Source organism: Corythoichthys intestinalis, chromosome 18, assembly GCF_030265065.1.
Source record: "Corythoichthys intestinalis isolate RoL2023-P3 chromosome 18, ASM3026506v1, whole genome shotgun sequence".
In the NCBI taxonomy this organism is placed as follows: Eukaryota; Metazoa; Chordata; class Actinopteri; order Syngnathiformes; family Syngnathidae; genus Corythoichthys; species Corythoichthys intestinalis.
The window spans coordinates 24,754,969-24,775,638 of record NC_080412.1 but is presented as its reverse complement, the minus strand read 5'-3'; the positions used below and the strand labels follow the sequence as shown (position 1 = coordinate 24,775,638).

The 20,670-nt window shown below is 36.4% G+C and overlaps 1 protein-coding gene across 3 annotated transcripts; it reads left to right on the top strand.

Annotated features, from left to right (window-relative positions):
- The first annotated feature begins 1,561 nt into the window (after positions 1 to 1,561).
- On the top strand, positions 1,562 to 19,546 carry tmprss2 (transmembrane serine protease 2). 3 transcript variants are annotated; one of them, XM_057821955.1, is made up of 14 exons: positions 1,562 to 1,685; positions 2,056 to 2,098; positions 2,216 to 2,408; positions 6,106 to 6,198; positions 8,557 to 8,673; positions 8,756 to 8,885; positions 10,037 to 10,153; positions 13,351 to 13,391; positions 15,491 to 15,662; positions 15,839 to 16,011; positions 16,091 to 16,186; positions 16,264 to 16,406; positions 16,489 to 16,641; positions 18,406 to 19,544. In XM_057821955.1, exons 2-14 carry the CDS (start codon positions 2,084 to 2,086, stop codon positions 18,412 to 18,414), a joined length of 1,452 nt encoding a protein of 483 aa, XP_057677938.1. In that variant the 5' UTR covers positions 1,562 to 1,685; positions 2,056 to 2,083; the 3' UTR covers positions 18,415 to 19,544. The 3 variants fall into 3 exon arrangements, with proteins under 3 accessions (XP_057677938.1, XP_057677940.1, XP_057677939.1); XM_057821956.1 differs by having other exon boundaries at positions 1,605 to 1,685; positions 1,933 to 2,098; XM_057821957.1 differs by lacking the exon at positions 10,037 to 10,153 and having other exon boundaries at positions 18,406 to 19,546.
- The last annotated feature ends 1,124 nt before the right edge of the window (positions 19,547 to 20,670 follow it).

Genomic DNA, 20,670 nt, shown 5'->3' with positions numbered 1-20,670 from the left:
AGTCCCTTTTCATTCAGATGCTGACAGATAGTACGGGTTGACACTGTTGTACCCTTGGACTGCAGGACAGCTTGAACTTGGATATCAGTCGAGGTTCTTTTTCCACCATCCGCACAATCTTTCGTTGAAATCTCTTGTCAATTATTCTTTTCCATCCACATCTAGGGAGGTTAATCACTGTGCCACTCATTGATGACACTGCGCACGGTAGACACAGGAACATTCAGGTCTTTGGAGATGGACTTGTAGCCTTGAGATTGCCCATGTTTCCTCACAATTTTGCTTCACAAGTCCTTAGACAGTTCTTTGGTCTTTTTTCGTTTCTCCATGCTCAATGTGGTACACACAAGGACACAGGACAGAAGTTGAGTCAACTTTAATCCATTTTAACTGGCTGCAAGTGTGATTTTGTTATTGCCAGAACCTGTTATGTGCCATAGATAAGTAACAGGTGCTGTTAATTACACAAATTAGAGAAGCATCACTTGATTTTTCAAAGGGTGCCAATACTTTTGTCCGCCCCATTTTTGGAGTTTTGTGTAAAATGACAATGATTTAATTTTTTTCCCCATTCTCTTTTCTGATTTTTCATTGCAAGAAAAATAAATGAAGATATTACAACCAAAGCATTTCTAATTGCAATCATTTTCTGGGAGAAATTGAGCATTATCTGACAGAATTGCAGGGGTGCCAATACTTTTGGCCAGCACTGCAAGTCACAATGGTGGGAAAAAAAACTTAAGAAGCTTTTAATCTCTATATTTTTTGGTTTTAATTATATATATATATATATATATATATTTTTTTTTTAAATAAGCATAGTAGCATGAATACAAGTTATTAAACATGTTATGCCATTTTATTATATGGTCATAACACATTAATTGAAAATAGACGGGGATAAAAGATGATACACGACAGGATGGTAAATAAAAAATATATCTTAAAAAGTGTGATCGTCACCTGCTCAAAAAGTATTATTGTACACAGTAAATTGGTTTTCACATTTTCTTGGTTATACTGTACATAAAAAAGAAAAAACCTTTTCTCATCACAGTTGGTCTTATTTGTTAGTCAAATGCCGGTTGAAAGTGTTGGGTTTATATTGGTGACAAGGACATCATGTTCTTTTGGCTCTTCCTGGATGAGTATCATGTCATTCTTTTCCTTTTTCTGCCAGCCAGCACTGTCAAACATAAAGCTAAATATTAACAGGGTCTTAGTCCTTTGGCCACAAGTATTTTGTATTGTTGACTTTCCCGTTTGTTTGGATGATACTGATTTAAAAAAAAAAAAAAGAAAATTAAATGGGCCAACACATGTAAGAGTTTCGTCTACAATATGCTTTGGCTTTTAGAGGTCACTTGCCAAGTTTTTTTATCGTTTAAATTGATGGATTTGTAGGTAGATTTTATGTAATACTTTGTATAAATAAACTATCGACCATTAGCCTGAATTGTAATCATAGAATTAGGCGTATCAATAACTAGCTTCAGAGAGTGTTTGCTCATGCCATTCACGAATAGGCGAGCTTGTGTATACAGTTAAAAAAAAAAAAAAAAAAAAAAAAAAGGAGGAAGGTGTGGTCATGACTGTTGATTACTTGCTCTGAGGTGCATATCCAGACAGAACAGGAGCGAGAGAACACAGAAAAACGGGAGTGCTGGGGAAATAAAGATTTGAAGGTAAGATAAATGTATATGTTTTATAATAAGACAAATGTATGTTAGTCAGAGTTTCTTTATTTTTCATTACAGCAAATGACACAAAATGTCATTCCAGGTTGAGTGAGCTTCAGTAACGCAAACTTTAGCATTTACTGCTAAAAAGTGAAATAAAAGAAAATAAAAGAAATCATTGACATGAAATTTAGCATACTGAATCATAGACTACGACTGGATATAATGTAATGTTTTTTCTCCCTTAATACAGGTTTACATTGAAGACCTGTTAGAGTTAATAATACATCTGAATGATGATAAAATGTAAAAAAAAAAATCTATAATTTCCTTGTTTTTATAAATTACCGAAATCAACCTCTGTACGGTTTGCCAGACGTACAAGCCGTGTGATCAGTTTCACCATGAAAATGAATCAGGTAAGTCATTTTTAAAAAGCTTATTTTACCTACTAATCTTTACGCGTTTAAGCCACTCAAGGTTATGAGCATTACACATTTTCTTTAATATCATACATCTACCATTCACTTCTACAGGAAAATTTGCCCACATACGACAACATAGGCTTTCAGAATGAGGAAGGGAGACCACCACCATATGCCCCACAGCATGGGTTATATCCCTCTATCCCTCAAGCAACTCCAAGCTACGTTGCCTTCGCCCCTAACCCAATCAACACCCACCATTCCACAGCACCTGCCATACCACAAGATACAACAGAAAACAAAGGTATTCGTCAAATATTAGTTCATACACCTAATAATTGTACAAGTGCTCCACTAAGTTGCGAGGCAGATATTTGTTTGTTTTATGACAGAAAAAATAGGATGGAAACAATCTGACCACATTTTAAATGACAGTGAATATTATGCTTTCATATTTAATCATACATTTTCTCTGACTACTGTGACCTCTGAGTTATTTTGTTTTATTATTTTGAACTGCTGGAGAGAATTTACATTTATACCCTGTTTATTTTCATACTCTGAAAAAAAACTAATACAATAGAGTTGTTTGGTTGTTTTAGGTCAGAAGTCAAGTCGGTTTGTACAATAGATGTCCCTATTGTATGTTTCTGCTTTTGAGTCTGAGTCACTTGATTTTGAGGATGTGCCGAAACCGAGTTCTGACCCGATACCTCGGAAATATCATGAGGAAAAAAGTTAGGTTAAATACTTGTTTTACATAAGTAAAAGTATATAAACATATAATCCAATTGAGCTATTTTCTTGACTTTTTTGCTGCTGTTGCTGGACATTTTTTTCTTTTTCAAATTTTCTTTAATGAGTGTAAATATAATCAACCTGGGTCTTACACATTTAAATGACCTTTTTGTGGATGATATTTTTGCCTCTTTCGCACAGCTCGTCCAAAGATTCAATATTCCTAACTCTCATCATTTTAGATATCTGCAACTTAGAAGCTTTGTAAAGAGTATCATACCACTTTTCCCAAATAAACCTCCTGCAGTTTTAGATGATATTATGTCTTTAGATCCGACAGAGAAAGGGGGAGTTAAGGGTATTCTTAATCTAATTTCTCATATGGTAGCGCCGTCCTTATCCAGAATCAAAGACCTGTGGGAACGGGACCTTCAAACACCAATCGGAGATGGACTGTGGAAAAGGAATGGACAGGAAAAGGAATTGACCGAATTACCCAAATTAACTCATTGCCTGGCATTGGCTGCCACTGACGACAATGAAATGTCCAATCCATTTGAATTGGGAGGGATGGCAGTGAATTGGACGTTGACTAGTGATAAACTAATTCCAATTTGCAGCAGAAGGGTGAAAAGAGCTTGTTTTTCTGTTTGTTAGTTTGTAGAATATCCTAGAATGATCGATAATTGTGGTATCACCATATCGTAAGATAATCGATATTGTGAGCTTTGTATTGCAAATCGTATAGAATGATCAATGATTGTTGTATCGCCATATCGTGAGATCATCGATATCGTGAGCCGTGTATCGCAAATCGTATCGTGATTTATCCAGAGGTTCCCACCCAAAGTGCAACACCTTTTTAATAGGGACAATGGGGGTCAAAGCTGTCGAGTCGCACATGAGAGGAGAAAAATCCGAGTTACAGTGAAATACTTTATTTGTGTTCATCAGAAATTGTTGCGACATTTTTTGTTCTGATGTTTTTAAAGTCTCAAAAATGTCTTGAAAATCATTAAATTTGACTTATAAAATTATAAAATGGTGCAAGAACCCTGGATGGTGGTGGTGGTGGGGGGGGGGGGTAAATGAAGTGTGTGAACATAAGCAAAGCATATGCGCGAAGTCTCCTCTTGTTTTTTTTTTTTTTTCATGATTGTTCTCTCATTTTTCTGGATGTGTTTGTGTGAGAGTGTGGTTGTTTATGCTTCTCAGATTTGCCTCCTGTAAGAGTTATGAGTTATGTACCAGTAGCTACTCTGGTTGCTAATTTTAGGGCTGAAGGTAATACCCATTGGCTGCTAGTGTTCCTCTCCCAGCTCTTCTCCATGCATGCATGGCCTTCCATAGCCTTGTGTTCTCAGTGGAACACAAGTTGCATCAAGCTGTTTGTTGCGTTTAAGTTGCATTTGTGTTTTGAACGATTAAAAATATTCATCGTTTAACGCTTACAGTTTGTATGTGAGAAACTATCTGATGTTAGGCAGGGGCATTATATTAGTTTAAAGTGGCATTTACGGTATGATAACCTTAAGCCAAAATATCACTTTTTCACAGTATCACGGTATTGCAACTATAGCTGTAAAATGTGTTACTTCGAGATATCTCGGTTTGGAGGGAAAAAAACCTTTTTTCCAATGAACTAGATTTTCATTTTTCAAAACATATTACCAAATTAAAACATAAGTGTAATGTTAATTAAAAAAATATTTATATTATAAGAAAAAAACTGTCCTTTTGGTGAGCCTAAGCTCACAGCCACAACTCAACAGTATTACCATCAGAACAAAAATAATTGCATTATTTTCCATAAAAAGCATGTGTGTGATGATCATGTTTACATCATACACACACACCCTCTTTCTCAACACAGACACTTGCCAGAGAGAAAACAAAACACGTTTTACCACCGCTAGACACACTAAACACGCTGGAGTTAACTATCGTAGCTGGTGGGAAATGGTCATGACAGTGTTTATTAACCTTTAATTTTATATAAATGAGAAATCATATTGGAGGTATTGCCTCCTAGGCAGCCACTCTCCGCAAACATGTTTTACATGTCATTTGGCACACCATTAAGCTGCGGCCGTCTGTAACTTTTCTGTAGCCATTGTATTCCCATACTAGCGATTTCGTTTTCTTCGATTGGGGGAAAAGTTCAGGAGTTTCACCTCTTCCAGATATTGTGTAGCACAGCTTACTCACTGACACTGAGCAGCAACTGGTGGGGAAGGGTTGAGCCTTACAGCTGCAACCGAGGGATTTCTCCATGCATTTTTGGGACATAAAAAAAGCTAATATCTTAGGGACGGTATGACGGAAATTTTTCGCGTTTTTGAAACCTTGATATTTTCATAACACGGTATACCTTGGAATCAGTAATCGGCACATGTCTAAGTAGAATTAAAAAACATTAAATGAGATTTGCTGATGCCTGTAGAATATTGTGGGCATTGTGAAGATAAAATTTGTCCAAATATTTTTGGGGAGCCCAATAGTAAACATTTAATATTTTATTTTAAATTAAAAAGTTGTGATTATTTAAACATATAATAATTAAAGGGGGAAAACAGTAAATATTCTTTATTTTTTCAGTCTTCATTTATTTTTCAGTCTTTTATGATTGAGTTACATTTTTTAATTAATAAAACACAAAAAAGGATTTCTTTTTAAACATTAACAAATGATTTTTTAAATTATAAATGTAAAAAAGGGGTGGGGGGGGCAGAAAATATTGTCATATATCTGTTGTGTAAACCATGACGTAAATGTACGTAATTTATTTTTGAAGGCCACACACTCTTGAGTTTGATACCTGTGATATAGAATGTAAGAAGCAGAATACTATTCTGATTTAAAATGTGGTTCTGTGATGACCAAGCTTTCAGTGGAACTGGCAGAAATGTTCTCTTGTCATGGTCAGACTCCTGCTGCTGAATTTCAATATACTTAAAAATGCAATAGTTTTTAAAATATTCGTGGTTAGGTATTAGCAATTTACCTATCTTTTGAAGGATTGGGCATAAAATGACATCAAATTCTGAAAATTTCCCACAGGGGGAATGTCAGCTGTCTCTCAGAACCACTTTCATCTCAGGGTTCCAGGCAGTTACCTGGGTTGTCTGCTGTTACAGTGTTCAAAGCATACTGTCGGTGAAACTATAGTATGCATACCCATTTTTATGTAATAGTGTTTACCTTGACTCATCAAAGCTTCTGATGTTTGTATAGTGACATCTTTGTTTTGTCTGGCCTCACAGAAACAAAGCGGTGTCCATGGAATCGCATCCTTTGTGCATCCTTATGTGTTGTTCTTATCCTGACGGTGCTCGCCCTCCTATTGTGGTACTTCTGTAAGTCACAACTTACCCTCCACCAACAGCTGATACCCCAGAGGCTTGAACAATTTTGTTGTACAGTTTCAGGTTTTCCAGGACCAGGATCACCACATTTTTTTCTCTTCTTATTACAATAAAAATCTATAAATATATGCATTACATTTTTTTTTTAATTTTACTTTTTTTTAACTTTTGTATTTTATTTTATTTTTTTTTATATGACTTTCATGTGAAAGTCTTTCCCAATGTAGACAGAGGGTACCACCTGACAGGGATGTTGTGTTCATTCCAGAGTACTTTCAACGTAGTATTGCTGTCTTTAACTGAACTGGTCCCCTAGCCTAATGCTAACATAAAATGGTAAATGCTATACCTATTGTGCAAGGGCGTAGGTTTGGATAGGGAAGGTAGGGACGTAACACTACCAACTTTCTACGATGCTCAAATTGTCTCCACCAACTTTTAAGCAACCTTATTTGCATTATATCATGAGTTCAGTAATATAGCTAATTTAGATATTCTTCCCATTTGTTGTAAGGATAGAATAGACCCTAACATTATTAAGTGAATTATTTTCGTTATGTTCAGACTTACATTAATCCCTTTTCACTTGCTGAATGTGCCCGCCCCCATCTTTGTGTTTATTGGACTGTGCAATTCATGTGTGTGTTGTTGTTTAGAGTGCAGTTAGTTTGCATTGTTTTACATTGGCACTGATATGCTGTTAACCCTACACCCTAACCTGAAGTTTAGAATTTTTTTAATCTTCAACATTAGGCTTAATCTTTGAGTTAGCGTCGGTTTAATTAGTTGGTGGAGTTGATTTCAACAAATTCAATGCAGTTTGACAGTTATTTGTTAGTTACAGGGCTCCGGAGTGGCTAAGCTAGTGCGAGTCAATGGTGGTTGAAATCAACCCCATCGACTAATTAAACCTCCGCTAACTCGAAGATTAATCCTTATGTCAAAAATTCTGATCCCCACTTTAAATTCAATTATTGGTAAGTCAATTCCATGCGATGACATTTTTCTGTTGTCATTCAATTAGGAAAAATTGGTAAAAAGTAACTGATCAATTACTTTTTTGAGGCGTAATCAGTATTTAAATGACTTTTTCAAGTAATCTGTGACAACACTGGCAGCAACTATAAGTAATGTAAAAAGATTTCAATTTCGTGGAGGTGGGGGAAACGCCACTTATTTTCTACTGAAAGTCCGGCCCGCTTCATAGTTAGCATAACATTAAACTTTGTGAACTTGCTAACCAGTAAAAGTACTGCCGTCAGGCCAACCCGCAAAAGGAACGATGAAGTCAAGTCAATTGTTTGCATTACGTGCGCTACGGTAATCCAACTCTGTGGCTTCAGAGTGAAAGTACCTTTATTTGAAAAAAAAATAAATAAATAAAATAAAACGGGGAACCGTTCAAGAATGCGGTCAGGCCAACCCCCAAAAGGAACGATGAAGTCAAGTCAATTGTTTGCATTATGTGCATTACGGTAATGCAACTCTGTGGCTTCAGAGTAAAAGTACCTTTATTTGAAAACAAAAACAAAACCAAAAAAAAACGGGGAGCTATTCAAGAACGGGTCCACTTCCGGGAAACACTGACATGAACATGAACTGACATGAAAAAATAAAATCTGTGAAATGAGATCTCGCATCAGAATTACATGAGAGTACTTTGGTTCGAGTCTTGGTGTAGTCTTTTATGCCTCAGATGTAGATCGGTCCTTGGCTATCTCTTTTTTTTCATGAATTTTTCCCAAATCACTTTTATATTATTAGTTTGAGTCAAGAGGGCTCCAGGATCCCCAGAAGTGGACCCATTCTTGGAAAGCCCCCCCCCCCCCATTTTTTTTTTACGATAATGGACTTGCACTTCAAAATGTTTTAGTAGTTTTTGATATTAAAGTTTTGAATCAAACGTTGTATCACCTGAACCAACACACATGAAAGTTAGTATAAGTCAATACAGATTTATTTTTGCATTGATCATTAAGCCTTTCAATTAATTAGGTTCATATTCGTGAGAAATGTAGTCCTGACCCACGTTCAATAATCTATTTGGTTCTATTAAGTCCCGTCACCGGCAAAAAGTGTACGTACAGATTATGCTGTTATATCGTCCCTACCAATGCTGAGACCAAACCTATGCCCTTGCTATTGTGGTTATTTCAAACCATCAATATATATATGACCAGAAATTAAATACACGAATAGAAAATTCAACAACTCTCATGGGCTCTATGGGAAAAGCATTTGTTGGTGTTTTGCTCCATTTTATTTTGCTTACTTTATGATATCATCAATCCACTCTACTTGTGTCGCACTACTAATTTACAATAATTGTTTCATTAAACCTGATTGCAGTATCCTACAAGTGTGCACTGGGAAGGCCATGCATATATAGTGGAAAGTGTCTATACAAGTCCCAGTGGTGTGATGGAGTCCAAGACTGTTCCCATGGAGAGGATGAGGCCTTTTGCTGTAAAAACCTTTAAATCCCTTCAGTCTTTGACACATATTTAGTAGCTTTGTATAGCTAATTGGCATTTTCCTCATTTGACAGTTCGCCTTCATGGGAGCAACTATATTTTGGAGGGTTTCTCATCGCATAGCCAATCGTGGATGCCCGTATGTGGTGACAAATGGGATGACAACTATGGAAGAACTGTGTGTGAGCAAATGGGTTATAAGAGGTGAGCGTCTCGATTAATATCCCTGGAATGAAATTATCATTATATTCCTTCCAGATGTAATACAAAGTAGAGTGAACCCTCATAATACGAGCACCTCTCCTTAGGAGTTTTACACTATACAAGCATCGTTACGAGACAAAATAAGTCTCATGCAGCGGTACCTCTAGTTACGAGCGTCTCCACACACAGAATTTTCAGGTTAAGACACACCTCATCGGGAAAATATTGCCTCTTGTTACGGACGAAATTTCAGGATACGAAAGGCAAAAATACAGTATGGCTGGTACTCGCAGCTCCTAGAGTTTACTGAACGTAACACACTTATAGCCGCTCTGCCATTGGCTATTGCCTAGCATTCCTGGCATTCAATTGGCTAAGAGGGACCTCTTCTGTATGTGTATGTGTGTATCCCTGCGTCCTCTTCATTTGCCCCTCGTGCTCCGACAACTTTACATGAGTGTATTAAATTTTATTCTTGGTTTTTCACATTATGCACCACTCTGATGTTTATTGTTCTGTAATGTAATTGTAACTTGTATTTGTTGCATGTTTTGATGCATTTTTATGCATCATAAAAGATTTATGTCTAACCTTTGGGGGGCATGGAGTGGATGAGGGCATTTACATGGAAAACAAGTCTCTAATACAGAATTTTCAAGTTACAAAGCTACTTCCAGAACCAATTAATTTCGTAAGTAGGGGTACCACTGTATGAGCAAATTTTCACTATATGAACGACGAGCAAAATCCAGTAAAACCCCTCTCTCACTTGGCGTGTCCGAGTGCCTTGGCATCTTGCCAGGTGGCATGCGAGCTCTATCTGACTTTGTCTCCCAAGTGTTAAGTGGCACGTACGAGCATCTAGCAAAAACAGAATCCCTCAATTGCCCACATCTTGGTGGTCTCCCGTGATAGAATTTTCTATCGAAGTGCATTTGAATCATTTGTGCTTACAAGTGAACATTAACCATGTCCCCCAGTTTACTTCCACCAAATGTTTTTTATTCAAAACAAGGGGCGATATGAAATTGCTCCTGATATGACATCCGATCTCGAGAGTAGGGTGACATGAAAATGACCATTGGTTGGGTATATGTTTGAAGTATATTTGACCCAACCTCAGTAATTATGTACTCTTGTTTGGCATACAGGCAGGATTATGTATCCTTCAGCCAAACAAACACTGGTTCTTCAGCCTCGAAAGGATTCATGAAGCTGATGCCTGGCAGTGACCATAAGTCGCAAATACACTCACAGCTATCTTACAGGTTTGTTGACTAGCTAATGCACAAGGTTTAAATTCCTGTTTAAAGCGATGGTGTTACATGTAATTACAAAAAAAAAAAAAAGGGGGGGGGCAGGGGGTACCACTTTAACCTGGGAAACAGAAACAACTACAGTCTATAGTCTCCTACGTTGTATGCACACGTGTGTGAATTTATAAATATATTTCATTCCAATTGTACCAAAGCAAGGATAGACAACACAAATAATGTATTGTACAATTTATTGAACTTTACCCTTAAAGACCTGCAACATGAAGCAATGATCAGAGAATCCCAAAATTTGAAAAATAAGGTCCTAATGAAACCTTTTTTTCAAATTTGTAAAAAGAAATGTCAAAATGAATTTGTGTAATAAGCGCTTTAATATCTATAACCCTATCTAAATCCAGTTTTTTTTTTCTCTTGGAACCTGCAGATGCGTGTGTTGACTTGCATCCATCTTTTTTTTTTTTTTTTCAAAAAGAAATGTCAAAATTCTGAATTACTCTCAAAATCATGAAATTTTAGGTGTATCAAATGTGATACATTTGGCAATAAAGGGTTAGAAGAAAATTTCAGCGATCGAGCAAACAGAGTTAAGGATTCACTGAAATCCTAGTACGGTTACTTTTTTGTTTTTGTGATGTCACATTTGCTCAAACATTTTTCAATAGACATAATTCATAAAACCCGTGTTAGCCTTATACAATAGGCAGCCCTTAATTGAAAACTTTGCTCTTTGTGCCAGCAGGAAGCAGTGACAAACATACAAACGTTTGTGTAATAATGTCCTTTATTCCTAATTCATTTTATTAATACATTTGCAACTGAATTACTAACCTGTATTTAATATACATACTGCAGTAGAAACCAAGGGTGTAGGTTTGGTCTCAATATTGGTAGGGACGATATAACAGCATAACCTGCATGTACACTTTTTGATAGGGACAGGACTTTAATAAGACCAAACAGATTGGGTGAACAAGGGTCAGGGATACATTTCTCACATATAAAAATCTAATTAATTGATAGGTTAAATGATCAATGCAACATAAATCTGTATTGACTTAAACTAACTTTCACACAGCAAATTTATAACGTCTTAATCTGATCATTTTTCTTAAATCTATTCAAATAAATTTCTTCATCTTCTTTTCAGACCTCTTAACATATTAATATGTCAGATTATTCCACTTAAATTTGGTAAATATTACTATTTGTTCTTATTAAGCCCATACATGTAAAAGAAAAAAATGCTTTCAAATAATGTTTTGAACAATACCTATTGTTGAATTAAGGACTTTTCTGACTAACAAGCTTTTTTTAAGATTAAATATACTAACTTTTTCCTTAAAATATTTCTATTAAGTAGGGCTGTCAAATGATTAAACATTTTTAATCGAGTTAATTACAGTTAAAAATTAATTAATCGTAAAAATGATTAAACATTTTTAATCGAGTTAATTACAGCTTAAAAATTAATTAATCGTAATTAATCGCAATTCAAACCATCTATAAAATATGCCATATTTTTCTGTAAATTATTGTTGGAATGGAAAGATAAGACACAAGACGGATATATACATTCAACATACAGTACATAAGTACTGTATTTGTTTAGTATAACAATAAATCAACAAGATGGCATTAACATTATTAACATCCTGTTAAAGCGATCCATGGATAGAAAGACTTGTAGTTCTTAAAAGATAAATGTTAGTACAAGTTATATAAATTCTATATTAAAACCCTTCTTAATGTTTTCGTTATAATAAAATTTGTAAAATTTCAATAAAAAAATAAACTAGTAGCTCGCCATTGTTGATGTCAATAATTACACAATCCTCATTCATGGTGCTGAAACCCATAAAATCAGTCACACCCAAGCGCCAGCAGAGGGCGACAAAACACCAAAAAACACAAGTAACAAGTGGACGTTACACTGTGCTGTCATTTTAATCTGTTTGAGCGGGGCATGTGCGTTAAACGCATCAAATATTTTAACGTGATTAATTTAAAAGATTAATGATTGCCCGTTAACGCGATAATTTTGACAGCCCTACTGTTAAGCTTATTTCAGCGATCTATTTTTCTTATTTCATGAAATCTGAGTAAAGTTAACTTGAAGCACTGGCAGATCATTTCACTTTTTTCTAGTGGGTTTACACTTAAACAAAGAAATTTAACTAGTTTTAAGGAGGTGTATTTTTCCTGTGCATATGTGTTGGTTTAGGTGGTACACCTTTCTATTCAAACCTTTGTTTTCAAAAACTGCTAAAGAAACATTTTGAAAACTTCCAGAATAAATATCTGGATTTTCTATGCAAATTTAAATTGCAATATTTGAACAATACTTAAATTATATTAACATCCACAATAAATACAAATCTGTCAATAATCTCTTAACTATGCAGGAATGCCAAAAAAATAAACATTTGTCTTCAGACCACTCAACATTGTCTGTCTAACTAAATAATATAAATATAACTCAAAAAACTTCTTAGCATATAACAAAAATAAATACAAATGGAGCCTTCCTTCAGGTAAAACACTCCTGCTTTTGTCCACAAGCACAGTCAAACTTAACAAAAAATGAAACCTTCTTTGGGATGCTTTAAGACCACATAAATAAAATAAAAATGGAAATTGGGGGGAAGGGGGTAAACCTCGATTCACTACATTTCTCACGGTTTAATTAATGCATTAGAAAACACATACAGGAGGATATTTCTCTCAAAGTATGCTACTTAATTGGGTTCGGGAAATTCACACAGATTAATGTTATGCTCACTCTGATGCAGGACGGACTTTCAGGAGCAAAATTAGTGGTGTGTTCCCCACCTCCATAACATTCACGTCTTTTTACGGTACTTACAGTGGCTACTGCAATTGGAAAAAAACTTCCAATATTCCTCATCTTCAAAGGGGGCATTTGTGTCAGGGCTGTGACTGTGTGTGCTTGTGTGTGTGGGGGTGCTCTCGTCATCAGCCAATCAAATGTGCGTTTGAGGGGGAAAAAATGGACTGGCACATTCAGCAGTTGTTAGAGTTATGTCCCTACCATCCCTATTCCAACCTACGCTCTTGGTAGAAACATTGAATACAGTTACTTTGTTACCTGCGTATGAAGTATATGTACATTTACATATTACATCATGTATTGTGTATTGAAATACTTTTCTTATTCTCATCATTTGCAGCCAAACCTGCAAAACGAGTTCTGTTCGGCTTCGTTGTATGGGTAAGCTGCTACTTTAACTATTCCTATATACAGAGCTAAAGCTAATATGAGTTGTGCTTGTAAAAAAAGCACATAAAAATTCATTCATTCATTTTCCGAGCCGCTTACGATTGTTCAAATAACACAACTTAATATCACTCAAACTCCCCCAGTGAGGGAGTTCAGCTGCCCCACTGCTCCTTCTTTCGAGTTCTCCAAAACATATTACCATTAAGCTTACTTGAACTTACATCATGTTTGCTACATAGCTACTCACAGCTAGCTAGTTTAATGTGAATTTTCTGTCAAACTTCATAAATGTCAATAAAACTTGACACATACATCTTGTACCCCTCCTATTTTTTACTCCGGGGAGGAGCTAGCATCCCTTTCTTATGAGTCTCTGGACGTCTGACTAGTAATCTTTGGCAGGTCTTGAAGTCCTCTTGAGTAAGACAATGCAATTTTGCCAGCCCCAATATTCTCACAGAAACACTTGAGATAGCAGAAGTAAAACAGAAGTAGGGTCGTGCGCCAAGTCAGTATTAAGGGTGTGGCAAAATCTCAAAAAGGTGATATATTGCTATACTTTCAAGCCAAAAAGGTTATCAATACTCTCCAGCCAAGAATTGATACATCGTTTTGAAAAGGTGTCACTATCCACGTTTACATGCTGACTTTTATTCATACCGATTCAAATCATTCCGAATGGAAATTTCACATCAGCTGTTTACATGTCACTTCATCTATTCCGATCCAGCGTTTACATGTGTCTGCCTTTATTCCGAAAGGACGTTTGACAACTGCCGTCTGACATGCGCAGATTAATCAAAACAAAGCGTCACGTTGCAAAACATGGAGATCGATCGTCAGATCAGCTGCTGTTTTAACTTTTCGAGTAGAAACAAAACTTCAGAATGATACGCCGTTCATTTAAAAAGTTGTGTGGGTGCGCTGTGCGTGTGCTTGGAAGCCATGTTGCAAGTGACGTTACTTACGTCACCAAGTGACGTCACCACGTCAGTACGGAGCATGTGCAGAAAGAACGCAATCAGACACCATTCCGCTTCCCTGTTTACATGATATAATTTTACTTCTAATCGGTTTGGGAAAAGGAATATTCCACCCCTGTGAATCGGAATGAAATTCCATTCGGTTTGGGCCTGTTCATTCCGAATGAGGTGTTTATATGGAACACATTTATTCGGTTTGAACAAATATTCCGATTGTAATTGGAATATTTGGCTCCATGTAAACGTGGCAACTGTTTAAAATAAAAGGAACCAACTGGTTGCTACCAAAATCTTTCATTAGATTACTATCTACGTCACTGGCTGCCATTGACGGCTGTAGACAGCCAATTCATTTTGACTGGATTTGACATCTAGCGCCATTAATGGCACTGAAACCAGCGCACTGACACCCAGTCTTTTGAGGACATTTACTGTACAGGTAACTTCATGTTGATTTTGAGTCACTTTGTATTCATTTGGGGACATTCTTGAGTGACCTCCTTTTCAGTAACCCAAAATCAACAGGAAGTGACCTGTACATGTTCCAAAATCAACAGGAAGTTACCCAGAAATCAGTAAGATTAGAGACTGTGGTGAAATTACCGCATCGCAGGAAACAGTGAAACGGGCAAAAGGCACATTAGAAAAATGATTTCATTATTATTTAAAGACTTATTACTTTATGAATTGTTGTTCTTTTGTTTCATTGTCTTGTATAATTTTTTTAATACTGCTATCATCAAATATTTGAAAAAATTTTCTTGACGCCCTTTTGGACGTTGCGACGCCACTAGCATTTGACTAGCTCACCTTATGGACTGCACGGGTCTGTCGATAATCATTGTATTGCCATATCTTGAGTCTTGTATTGCAAATTGTACCATATCGTGAGCTACCCAGAGATTCCCACCCCTAGTCAGTATCCTGCCATGACAGAGTTGCTGATTCCTTATCCTTTGACCCTTAGTTTCAGTTAAACTTGGCCACCATTGCTAGGCCCAAAGATTGTCCGTTCATTTAAAAATGGGACTCATATTGCCCCATGTTTAAATTGCTTGTATCTAGGTTTACCTGCTAAATAAGTCACAAACAATATTTGTTTCTTAGATTGTGGAGAGAGTTTTGCACCCTTCAGCAGTCGCATCGTAGGGGGTACCGAAGCTGTAAATGGAGCCTGGCCATGGCAGGTCAGTCTCCAGATTTCTGGTCGTAGACACTTGTGTGGGGGCTCCATTATCAGCCCATATTGGATTCTATCTGCTGCGCACTGCTTCCAACAGTGAGTATTAACCCATATTTCCTCTTTGATAGCATTTAAAAGTTTGGTTTTTGAATGAATGAATGTAGTTTTGCCATTTGTGAAAACAGGAACAAAATAACATTGTAAATCAATTTGAATGAGAAGACATCTTGATTCTTTTATTCTGATACTTTATATTTTTCCACAAATTGCAGGTTCTCCAGACCATCAAAATGGACAGTCCAGTCTGGCGACATAAGCTTATTTCAAATGAGATTTAACAAGGGCAACAAAGTTAGTAAAATCATCAGTCATGAGGAATACAACCCAGAAACAAACGACAACGACATAGCTCTTCTGAAGCTGAAAACACCCTTGATATTTTCAGGTTAAATACTAAATACTACAATGAAAATCTTCATTTATTTGTTTATTTCATTTGACAAAGTGAATTGTTGATCCACCAGATACAGTCAAGCCAGTTTGCCTGCCAAACTTTGGAATGGAATTCTCAGCTGGACAACCAGCTTGGACCACCGGTTGGGGAGCTTTGCGATCATCAGGTAAGACCAACTTTATAAAGAACATTTTCAGATTCAACCCAGTGTGAGCCAAAATATAACACAGTGGTGATCTACAGGCCCATCCCCAGATATACTCAATCAAGCAGAAGTGACAATTTACAGCACACAGGAATGTAACAAACGTACAATATTGAATGGGGCAGTTACAGAATCAATGATTTGTGCTGGAGAATTAAACGGAGGTGTAGATTCATGTCAGGTGAGTTTGACCTTGCTGCCTTTATCACAAAACAATCCCACATCGACTTGACATGTGATGGCGTAACATTTGTGTGTTGTAGGGTGACAGTGGAGGGCCCTTGGTGGTCAGAAAGGCAGATGTCTGGTGGCTGGCAGGAGACACTAGTTGGGGGATTGGTTGTGCTCTGAAGAACAAACCTGGTGTCTACGGCAATGTCACCCACTTTCTTAACTGGATATTTTGGCAGATGCAGGTACAGTGACTAAATGGATTCGTAATAAAATCAGCTTTCAAGAACATATAATAGCAATAAAATAATTAGCAACAACATATTTTTATGAGGTAAACTTAAAGTATGGACAGCTTTGTTTGCTTTGCTCTGCAAAGAGTCAGATTCTAATTAATACAGTATGTAGCTGACTGGATCGAATTTGAATTGTATAATATTTACATTTGAAACTCATTGCTTTCATGAGCCATTGGCTAATGGGTGCTTCTGTGGGCAAGTGTCTATACTTTATATAGACAAAGAACAAGACTTTGCCCATTGATCTTTTGTTATGGGGTGTCACAAGTTACTACTATCTGGAAGCAGAGTTAACAGTGTTTGCACAAGTTAGCAGAGTGGATGTAGGTTTTTTTTTTTTTAACGCTCACAGTCACTTAGGGCCTCGTGCATGTCTGAAAGACTGCAGGATTAACGATTAAATACACAACGATACACAGTATTAAGCATTGGCGTAAACCACGAGAAATGTTTCTTCAAATAGTTATATAGGCCTACTGTATTTGCAGTGGTGGATGAAATACTCTTTTTTTTTTATTTAAGTAAAAGTAGAGATACAGGTCCAAAAAGTTACTTAAGTAAAAGTACAAATACAAAATCCTGGAAAAGATTTACTCAAGTAAAAGTACAAAAGTACTTGCTTTCAAGTTTACTTTAAAAGTATTTTCTCCTGATGCAAACATGAAATCTATATATTTGAATATACATACGCCCTGCGATTGGCTGGCAGCCAGTTCAGGGTGTCCCCTGCCTACTGCCCGTAGTTAGCTGGGATAGGCTCCAGCACCTCCGCAACCCTCGTGGGGAAAAAGTGGCATGGAAAATGAATGAATGAATGAATGAATGAATATACATACATACAGAGATCTGAGACAATATTGAAAGAAATAACCCGAAAATTCGTTGACTGCTCAATTTTATTTAAAACTGTGCAGAATGGAAAAAACAAGCAATAAAATTGACTGACACAGAAGCTCAACAAGCTCAAAAACCCCAAATCCTTACTTAATGGTGGATTGCAGGCAAGTATCAAGTGCATACCGCCACCTACTGTACAAGAGTGTGCAGCACCCATCTGAAGGCGCGCTGTTACACTGTTGGTTTTTTGTTGGTCAATATCTTGTTCACCTGCCTAATCTTGCTTGTACTCGTGTTTCTCTAGTGCTCAATTACGGTATAGTTGCACGGGGCTTATCGATTGCGCCAGAGGCATGAAAATAAAACTATCAATTCTCAATGAGAAAAAAGAATAGAAACAAATTTAACGTGTAATGCAGGCAACAATTTGAAAAGTAGTGGAGTGAAAAGTAAAGATGCATGCTGTAAAATGTAGTGAGGTAAAAGTAAAAAGTACCACTTTATATTTGTACTCAAGTAAAGATACACAAAAACGTACTTAAGTACAGTAACTTCATTACATTCCGCTACTGTGTATTTGTATGGTGACCTGGGCGCCCGGCTGTCAGACGACCAGGAAATGTGCACATTTTGTCCTGTTGGCGGCAACTGTCACAAAATAGGCCTTAATATGATACAATTGTGCTTCTCAAATGCTTAGAGTTTTCACCATGTAAAAATTTCAATCAATGGACCATTGTAAAAAGATAAAGTACTGAGCTAAGACTGTATATTTGTTACTAAAATGGAAACTTAAGTTTCTTGTTACTTTTTGGATTGGAATGAAATGTCGTTACTGAATTGTATTTGATTTTTTTACATTTCTCTCAACAGACTCAATGATGGGGATACTAGTGAACTGCAACTTCATCCATTGTTTGGGGTCATCAATTATTAGAAAAACGTTGCACTTTGTGATGGAAATAATGTAACACTTTGTGTCTATTTGAACAAATGTAAATAAATACTTTTTTGCACAAAGAAACATGTAACGCTAAGTGAGCAAGAACACTCAAACAGCCTGTTTTATATCTCTTTGTCAATGTTGTGTGAACAACTTAATCAGACTGAAAATGTAAGTGACATTTCTTATATCTCTACCAGCTTGTTGTTGATTTGAGAATGTTAGTTTCACACAACAAGTTATATACACTTTCCATTGAGACAAACCTGAAAAAATAGTTTGCTACAATGTAAAATAATCAATGATATTGTAAAGTCAAACTCAGATAAACATCAACAAGATAAACAAACAAAATGCAGTGAGCTGACAACCAGGGCATGAACTGGAAAATCACCGGCATGCAAGCGCCATGGAAACGATGCACAGCTGGAAGAGATTGGCCAATCAACCCATGACCAATTCAGAGCTATAAAAGCAGGAAAGGAAGATGGCTGCCTGGTTTGGCTACTGACATCTGCAGTCCTGTGCAGCTGGAGACGTTAGAAAAAAAAAAAAAAAAAAAAAAAACTAACCAGAGAGGCAGCCGGTAAGCAGCAAAACTTGAAGTTGAAATTTGCCAGCGCTTGCCATTAGCAGTAGCACATGGTATGACTCACCAGTTGAAATGTTTGGACACTTGTAGTTTGTTTAGGGGGTCATTTGGGATTTGAGACACTGGTTTAATATTGACATTGACATTTGATGTATTCTAGGTTTCATTGTTTGTTATTAATTGTGTTAATTGGAAAAATGTAGTTTAATGAATTTGTCTTTTTATGGTATAAAAGTTTAATATTTAGAAGTGAGAGCTAAAACATTGTGTAATTTAAAAGAATACTTAATTGACTGTGTAATTTAAAATAAGAGTAAATGACTGTTCTAAAATAGTTGTAGTTTGTGTTAGACATAAAATGTTGGATTGTTTAATCAAATGCAACTATTGATATTTTCTTTTTGTATTGTTTATTAAAGGTTTTTCACCTAATGGATAACTGTTTCCACAATGCTCAAATAAAAAAAGAGAAAAGGAAAAATATTAATTCGAGTGAATCCCAGTCTGCCCTGGGCTAACTGCATATCATTTTTCAAGTTGGGAGCTGCACGGGGACTTAAAGCGGAAACTTGACAGATATGTATTGTCTTGTGTAAATCATGTGACTCATTTACGTTATAAGGTGTCTGTACACTTTCGACTTTACATCGTCTTTGACTTTATGTTTAACTGCAAGGTTGCAAGACACCACCTTAACGAGGCTACTCCTCTAGGGGTTGTTTACGTCTGTCAACACTGTGGTTGTAACCCTGGAAGAGGTCAAATAATTACTGCAGGAGAAGAAAGACTCATTAGTGCTATCTTCTTTCGTTTTCGGTTGGTTCAAGTACAAACGGATTCTTTAGTGAACACTATCTCCTGAAAATATGTTTTACAGATTATTAGTTCTAACATTTTGAAGAGTAAGTTATAGTACTGTAACTTACATTACACCACGCCACTTTTTTGTCTGAAATGTTACACTAGTGGTTTAATCGACATTAGAAATAAGGTTTTTTCAAAGGATGTTTCATGCGTGACGATGGAGGTAGTTAAGGCTGCATTTCAGGAACTATTTGTCAGGATGAGTGAGATACTGTGAGGTCAAAGGCATGGTGTCCTTTTTACACCAGGAAGTGATCATTTCAATGTGACACATTGTCTTGTTTCGAATGGTTTACTATTTTTCTTGTGGCCTTCCTCATATTGACGATGCACTTTGTAGAAGAGTGTGAAGTGACTTCTGTGTTTGCTTTTGAGTGTGTGTGTGTGTGTGTGTGCGTGTGTGTGTGTGTGTACACTTACTGGATGTACACAGTATGCAAAATGCAGAGGTGGGGAGAGTCGCCAAAAATTTTACACAAGAGTTGTTTTAATAATATTACTCAAGTAGTCATCCAAAAATTTGCTCAAATACAAGTAAAAAAGTATTCGTTGAAAAGAATACTCAAGTAATGAGTTACATTGTAACTGCTTATGTGGGCAGTTTTTTGGGGTTTTTTTTTTTGTTTAAATAATGGCATATTTTTTTTCTCAGCACAACTTCATCTATATGAACTGTTATTATTATACTGTACCATAGCCCAGTGGTCCCCAATCTGCTAGCTTATAGCCGCATATTATA